The sequence below is a fragment of the Helianthus annuus genome, unplaced genomic scaffold (genome assembly GCF_002127325.2).
Source record: "Helianthus annuus cultivar XRQ/B unplaced genomic scaffold, HanXRQr2.0-SUNRISE HanXRQChr00c095, whole genome shotgun sequence".
Lineage (NCBI taxonomy): Eukaryota > Viridiplantae > Streptophyta > Magnoliopsida > Asterales > Asteraceae > Helianthus > Helianthus annuus.
In genome coordinates, this window is record NW_023395611.1 from 14,972 (window position 1) to 23,052 (window position 8,081).

Sequence of the window (8,081 nt, forward strand, 5' to 3'; positions counted from 1 at the left end):
GTATTATATGTATCTTTTCGAAAAAACATTTTTTTTTTAATTTCAAAACGTTGACATGTATATAGAATTGTATAGTATTATATACATAACGAAAAAGATGTGTAACTATATAATAATTGTGCATTATTACACTTATACAGTAACGTCTCTTAGAATTCATGTAACCTGTTTGAGCTCGAAAAATATGCATATATGCCTTAACGATAAACAATGCAATTACAAAAATGATAAAATCGTAGTATTCGATAAATAATGCAATTACGAAAAAATGAGAAAATTATAGTATTCGAATGAGTTACATAACGTAATAACTAATAAACTAATGGCTAACCGATGATTCGTGCAGCCCTCCTTGTATTCTTCATAACAAATTGGTGGATCAACTCTTCACAATTTATATTATCTAAAACTTCGTTTTCAATTAGTAATGATCTCAATTAACCTAGTGGGCTAAATTCTGAAGTCTAAACCATAAAAAAAATGATTTGTAAACGAGCCTTACTTGAAATTGGTATGAGTTTACTATTTAAAAAAAATAACATGTATATATCGGAGTTTTCTTAAAACATATACCCCTCAAAATCACGGACCGTGTGTCGTAGTCCTCCTCCCACACCTAAGCCTCCCTATGTGATTTAACCATATATAGTTTTTTTTTTTTTTTTTTTTAACATATATAGTTAGCGTGTAATTATATTATATATTATCCACTTCGTTCACATTTCTCACGCAAAGAAATTTAGTATTTGAACCAATGCATACGCGTGTGTGTATATATAGATCCACATCTGGTTACCAAAGATTCAAAACACATAACCTAATGGGTAATACAATTGTCTTGCTAACACCTCTCCTTCATGGACTCGTGAAGCTAGCCGGTTTAACCCCACAAACCATAGAAATAGAGCCCGGAACCTTGATGAACATTTGGGTTCCTAAAGAAACGGTCACCAAAAATGACCAACATATTCCACCCACCAAACCTGCAGTACTACTCCTCCACTCTTTCGCCATGGACGGTATTTTCACATGGTTCCTACAAGTTTTCGCGTTGACCCGTGAATACGCTGTCTACGTGCCTGACTTCTTGTTCTTCGGTGGCTCGATCACCGATAGAAATGAGAGATCAGCCAGTTTTCAAGCCGAGTTTGTGGCTAAGGGGTTGGGGAAATTAAAAGTGGAGAAGGTGACATTGGTGGGACTAAGTTATGGAGGGATGGTTGGGTTCAAGATGGCGAAGATGTACCCCAAGTTGGTCAAGTCTATGGTGATGTCCGGAACTGTAGTAGAGTTGACCGAATCCATTAGCCTTGAGTCATATAAGAGCCTTGGTTTAACGAGCTGGTCCGACCTTTTAATGCCCAAAACGGTAGAGGGGTTGAAAATGATGTTTTCCATTGGCTTTCATAAGGTCCCTTGGCTTCCAGATTTCATTTATCGAGATATTCTTGAGGTAATGTGTTTCTGTAATTCTTTTTCACCACATGTATTACATACTCCAACTTCATTGATTGTTCTCTACTTTTCTTATATATAAAAAGATTGTGTTGTTTTCCTTTATAAACATAATTAGTAAGATTGAGTATACGATATTTTAACTTGAAGTCATATTGTAAGATGTAAAGAACATAATGATATTATCTTTTATATCATTTGCAGACGATGTTTAGTAACAGGAAGGAAAGAAATGAGTTATTAGAGGCTTTGGTAGTTGCCGACGAAGATGCAACCTCATATACCAGCTACCCACAGGTAGCTAAATTTTTATTATCTTAATAATAATATGAAAAAAATAAAAAGTTAATACATAATCATCTCTTATTACAATATACTAATAAAGAAAAATTACAAATTTTGTCATTTATATTTATATCACTTTTCAGGCGGTGTTTTTTTTTAACGAATGTTGACAGGCGGTGTCCTTTACTAGGTATTTTGTTGCAAGTTTAGTCTTTTACACCCAACCCAGTTAAAAAACCCTGTTAATTGTTGGGTGTATAGGACTAAACTTGCAACAAAATACCTAGGTAAAGGACTAAACTTGCAACAAAATACCTAGTAAAGAACACCGCATGTCAACAAATAACAGGGTTTTTTAACTGGGTTGGGTGTAAAGGACTAAACTTGGAACAAAATACCTAATAAAGGACACCGCCTGTCAACATTCGTTAAAAATGACACCGCTTGAAAAGTGGTATAAAGATAAAGGACAAAACTTATAATTTTTCCTACTAATAAAAAGTTAATACATAATCATCTCTTATTACAATATACTGATAAAAAGCTAATACATAATCATCTCTTATTACAATATACTGATAAAAAAAGTTAATACATAATCATCTCTTATTACAATATACTGATAAAAAGCTAATACATAATCATCTCTTATTACAATATACTAATAAAAAAGTTAATACATAATCATCTCTTATTACAATATACTTCAAAACAGGCATAATGGTTACTCCTAAACTTTTAGAAAGAAATATAAATATTGATTATATATACAAGAAGAAACGTTGTTTATAATTTTTTTTTTGTAGGAGATACACATGGTGTGGGGAGATGATGATAAGATCTTCGATCTTGACCTTGCGATGACCATGAAAACGTAAGTCACATCCCCGTTTGACAAAAGAAAAAAGGATAGATTAACTAAATTCGTATCGTATGTCTAACTCATTACATTTAACGTATGTCTCATTAAAGTTATGAAAATGTTATTAGTCTAATATTGTAACTAAGATTTACTACAGGCGATTGGGCGACAAAGCATCATTAGAGTGGATAAAGGATGCAGGGCACCTAGTACCATTAGAGCAACCCTTCAAATATAATAAACGTCTTAAATGTATTCTTGAAAGTGTGACGAAGGATCAATGACTTGTTGGTTAAATACTTAATTGAAAATCCGCAAGGAGTGGCTTTTCGGGCAAGCACATATTTGTATTTGAATAAAACCAAACCAAACCAAACCAAACCAAACCAGAAATGTTTGGTATTTGTTAATAGGCCGTAGTAGGGTTTCAGGTTTTTCAATGTCAAGTTCCGCCGTGATAACTATGGGGGTGTTTGGGATTCCTTCTCAAAAACAACTTATTAACTTATATAAGTCATAAGTTATAAGTTAGAATTTCTAACTTCTCAAAAACAACTTCTCCACACACAAAAATAACTTATATAAGTTAATCCAAACACTCTAAAAACAACTTATTAACTTTTATAAGTCAATAAGTTATAAGTTGCTCCAAAATAAGCTAACCCAAACACCCACTATATGTAAGTGATTTGTTTTCAAGTTTCTACATCTTTATTCTTTTAGATTGGTTTTAGACTTTAAAGAAAAACCAGAACACTCTTAGACCATACCGAATCGGAAGGCTTGAAAAGAGGGCGTAAAACGTTATGTGAAAGTTATGTCAGCAAGTGTCAGAAAATGGTATGGTGAAAAAAAAGGGCAGGGTGGGATGGGGCATCAAAGGATGGCATTGTGTAACACGTGGCATACATTTTTTATTTATTTTATATTTAAAAAATAAAAGAAATCTATTAAATTCAAAGTATTCATATTTATTTGATAAATCGTTTGATATTCTAAAAATAAACCACGGTTCATACGAAAACGACGCCTAAAAGTAGTATCCTCATACGTTGGGTTGAGTGAAAAATAATCACTTACCAATAAATCATGTGCGGTGATTCGACCACGTACTCCTCTTGGGTTCTGAGGAGCACCCTTCGTCTTCCAATATATTTTCAACCACTTTCTGAAGCGCTGAAATTATTAGAGCCGGTCCCTCGTCATTTGACGAGAATAAAAGAAGTTTTTCAAGCGAAGATAACGACGAAGATGATGATGAACTTGATTCTTCCATTTTATTAGAATGATGTTAAGTTGAGAGTGAACATATATGTGAGTAGAGAGAAATGGGTTGGACATATTGTGTGTTTTTGAAAAAAAAAAAAAATTGGAATAAAAGAGTTTAATAGATAGGGTTTTTTTTGGGAGCAATTACATATTATCTCCTATAAACTTCATAAATTATATATATACACAAGCCAAAATTTTATTTATATATATCCCCTTCTTGAAAACTAAAAATAACAAATATACTCAATTTACTAATAATTAATTAGAGAATAACTATTTTACCATTTTTTTATTAAACCATAAAAATCTCAAATTTATCGATTTTAACTAGCTAACGGTTTTCTATTTTTTTTAACAATCAAATGTAAAAAACTAATGAGAGTTAGGAATTTGGAAGATAATTCATGAAACACTTATAGTTTCAGTTTCTTGCAGAACAAAACTACAATCAACTTCAAATCCTTTGATAATTTTTTTGTTAAAGACTAATCAACTATATTTTAGTATGTTAGTTCGTTTTCTGAATCAAGGACAACACGGCACATAGGTTCCGTAATTTATTCATATGATGAATCACTATTTCGGTATTTCCTGGGGCGGACCAATATACGGTGGGTCGGGGTCCTCGGACCCCAATGTTTTAAAAAAATAATAGATTCAATATATAAAATTGTATAAGGACCCCATAAATACAATTAGGTGGACACCATTAGAAAAAAAAGGAAACCTGGTATAGTGGTAAATCCCTCACTTTACCAACAAGAGATCATGGTTCAATCCTTGTATAGCTTTGTTTTCTTTTTTTTTAAAAAAAAAAAATCTAGTTCAAACATCGCTATGACCCGACCCGAACGAGAACCGACCCGAAAATTTTAACGTTTTATTATGAAAATTTTGAACACCAAAAAAAACCGACTCCATTAAAAAAAATACTGAGTCCGCCACCGACTATTTCAAGAATCTGAGACAAATCGTTTTTACATAGAGCTTTTTTGCTACGTACCAATACCAAGAAACTTGAGGCACGGACCGATGATTTAAAAAATCTTATTTCTAGGAAAATTGATAAACATCTAATTGAGTTAACTAGTATGCATGTAGTGCCTCTTTTACCGAAATGAAATATGGGCCAGATTCAGTAATGGAATCGCGATCGTGTTAATCGAGATTTTGATTCCGAGAGTTTTGTTGATAGATCGGAATCAATCAGAATTAGGTTAACGTTTTCCTGAAACGTCATGTTTTCCGGCTTAAATCTTTGTAAACGATGGTTGAATTGTGTAGATACTCCAATGCCTAAACCAAATTTCATTTAGAAAAAGAAACAGCAATGGGAGGGAATAGAAAGGCAGTAGGGTTTTTATAAAAGGGTATTTGTATCATTTTACTATAAAAAGAGGAAATATGTAATTTAATTTTTGGGTTGGGTAAATATGTAATTAAGGTTTGAAATAGGGGGATATATGTAATAATCTTTTTTTTTTTACATTAAAAACCTTTTCTTAGTCAAACTAGCCGTTCAACGGCTAATATACGTACCACATCCAATCGAAGCCGGCCACTTCACCCCCACATTCCCCTCAAAGCCGGTGAATCCCCCCCCCCCCCCCACGCTGCCCTTCACGCCATACCCGGGGCGGTGTGCTTGGCATGAGGGGGCTTCCACGCTTAATTTCCATGCCCACTCCGTATAGTCTTTACTAATAATTTTCACATAAATAAAAGTTTTTCCAGGTTCATTAAGTTTGACCAGTTTCAGTGTAGTAACAACAAAACCAAACCATATGCTATTTGTTTATATTGTACAACGATAAATTATTCAAGTTGGTTACTTTAGACTTTACCAAAATAAAAACGATGAATTATTCAAGTTGGTTACTTTAGACTTTACCAAAATAAAATTTGGACTCTTACTCATCTAAACTAGAGTCCAAACTTAATAGGTCGTTCAGTATTAAAGTTCCATTTTGCTTCTAATTTTAAGTGATTTGTTATCAGGAAAAAGGTAAGAAACCAAAAGTTATTTATATTCTAAATGTTTGAATTTTTCTGGTTCGTCTTTTTTACACTTTATCAGATTCGGTAAGAAACCAAAACCAAAAGTTCTTATATTTTACATGTTTGAATTTTCAGGTTGGTCTTTTTACACTTTTATCAGAATAAAAGTTGGACCTTTCACTAATTTGAGCTAGTCCCATCAACGCTAAAATTTTCAAGCAAAGAAAAGTATTTACCAAGTTATATGCGATTGTCAAAGCCGCTCATGAACTACTAAACTCAACATTCAACAAAAAAATGATTTACGAGAATCATAAAAAATAAATAGAAATGAGTTAATCCGACAAGAGGTTTGGTGCACTAACAAGGAAATTTAAAACCAAGCGGTAGATCGATCGCTATTAAAGTTATGGTTTTCTCTGTTTCTGAATTATTTGTGGCTTTAATAATAATAGAACGTGTCAAATGCCTACAAGTAGACATTACACCAGAGTAACCAAATAACAGCTTAGGGTTGTCCCACGTAATTAGTGATGAGGGCTACAGCCCAAAATATGTTATTTGTATTTTATTATACATACTAGTTATTGTTCCTCCCGTGTTGCGGTACACTAAACTGAATATTGCGATCTTATAACATGTACGTCTGTATTTTGGTTACATGTACCTACTACTCATAACACGTTCTCAAAAAAAAATTACATCGAGTCAATAAATCAGTGCCGGCTCAACAAATTCGGAGGCCCAAAGCAAACTAAAAACTTGAGGCCTTTACAATTGAAACTGTTCTCCAATAATTCCTCTTTCTACGAGTTTTTCCAAACATCCACTAAAAACTTGAGGCCTACATTTATATTTTAAAAATGACTATATATCGATTATCAACTAACCTTTGGCATCCAAGATCCTATGCAAGAATTTTTTTCTTCTGGAAATTGCTTAATCACTCCATAAAAAACCTTGACATGTTGCTAAGTTATTTTCAATTCTGCTTAAATATATTATCTCTACCTTGATTAAAAAAAAAAAAAAAGAAAAAAAAAACATTTACACGGAAAGAGAATTAGCATGAAAACTATAACACCTAATTCACATTGTCAAACAATTAACCATAATTGTAGATTCAAATTAAACCTCTGCATAATTCTTTAAAAGCAAATTAGTCAACAAACTTATGGTCTTAGCATCCCGTCATAACGTAGTAAAATTCAATTAGGATGAACTATGAAGTCTTTTAGGACACTAAAAAATTAAAGAACAAACAACAAAAATCAATGAATGGTTACATTTGATCATAATCTTAATTCTTTGATCTCAATATTCTAAAGAACTTTTGTGGGTTCCATTAAAATATAGAAAAACAGAAAATGACTGGAAAATGGCATAATCGTCGCTTCAGTTCCATACCTAAATTATTTCTTTTTTAATGCCATTTAATACCGCGTCCAAGTTTACAGCTATGGGGGAGGCCCGATCAATTCTCAAAGTCAGCCCATATTCTTAGTTTTTAAGCCCAGAATCGGAAACAATCATATATATATATATATATATATATAGGATAATGCTAGATAAAAAAACCCTAAAATTCTTAGAAAACTCTGGAAACCCAAATGGGAAGCCATTTTTACCCAACCTCCCGACATTTTTTTTTTTTTTTGAAAAAAATTACACATGTAATATACATGTTTTAGAGTGTTTTGGGCCAAAAAAAACAAAAAAGCGCCGAAGGGATTTTTTTAAAAAAAATAAACAAATTTCAGCTCCTAACACGTGTTAAGCAAAAAAGACATAATTTCGCTGAAAATTGCTGAAACTTGTTTTTTTTTTTTAAAAAATATCCATTCGGCGCTTTTTTGATTTTTTTGGCCCAAAAGTCTTAAAAACATGTATATTACATGTGTTATTTTTTTCAAAAAAAAAAAAATGTCGGGAGCTTGGGTTTTCTCGGGTTTTTTATATATATAGGGTTTTCTATCTAGCCCTACCCTATATATATATATATATATATATATATATATATATATATATATATATATATATATATATATATATATTGTAGAAGGCTCTTTCCAGTTGGAGGTCCAAAGGCCTAGCTTTACTTTACTGGCCGATGGGTCGGCCCTGCAATCAATTAAAACAAAACAATGCCATACTTTTGCAAAAGAAAAAAAAAGAGACTAAAACAAAAGAAAGACTATATTTTTAAATT

General features: G+C 32.2%; 1 protein-coding gene across 1 annotated transcript; it reads left to right on the top strand.

The window, feature by feature from the left end:
* The first annotated feature begins 795 nt into the window (after nt 1–795).
* LOC110931514 (epoxide hydrolase 4) lies at nt 796–3,012 on the top strand. The gene is made up of 4 exons (XM_035987262.1): nt 796–1,453; nt 1,660–1,752; nt 2,547–2,614; nt 2,760–3,012. The coding sequence occupies exons 1-4, from the start codon at nt 821–823 to the stop codon at nt 2,884–2,886; spliced, it is 921 nt and encodes a 306-aa protein (XP_035843155.1). The 5' UTR covers nt 796–820; the 3' UTR covers nt 2,887–3,012.
* Nucleotides 3,013–8,081: the final 5,069 nt, after the last annotated feature.

Excerpts from the sequence above, each read along its gene's own strand:
- LOC110931514 (XM_035987262.1), top strand. The coding sequence starts at position 821 with ATGGGTAATACAATTGTCTTGCTAACACCTCTCCTTCATGGACTCGTG. Across the intron at positions 1,753-2,546 it reads CATATACCAGCTACCCACAG|GAGATACACATGGTGTGGGG; the intron begins GTAGCTAAATTT and ends TTTTTTTTGTAG. Across the intron at positions 2,615-2,759 it reads CTTGCGATGACCATGAAAAC|GCGATTGGGCGACAAAGCAT; the intron begins GTAAGTCACATC and ends GATTTACTACAG.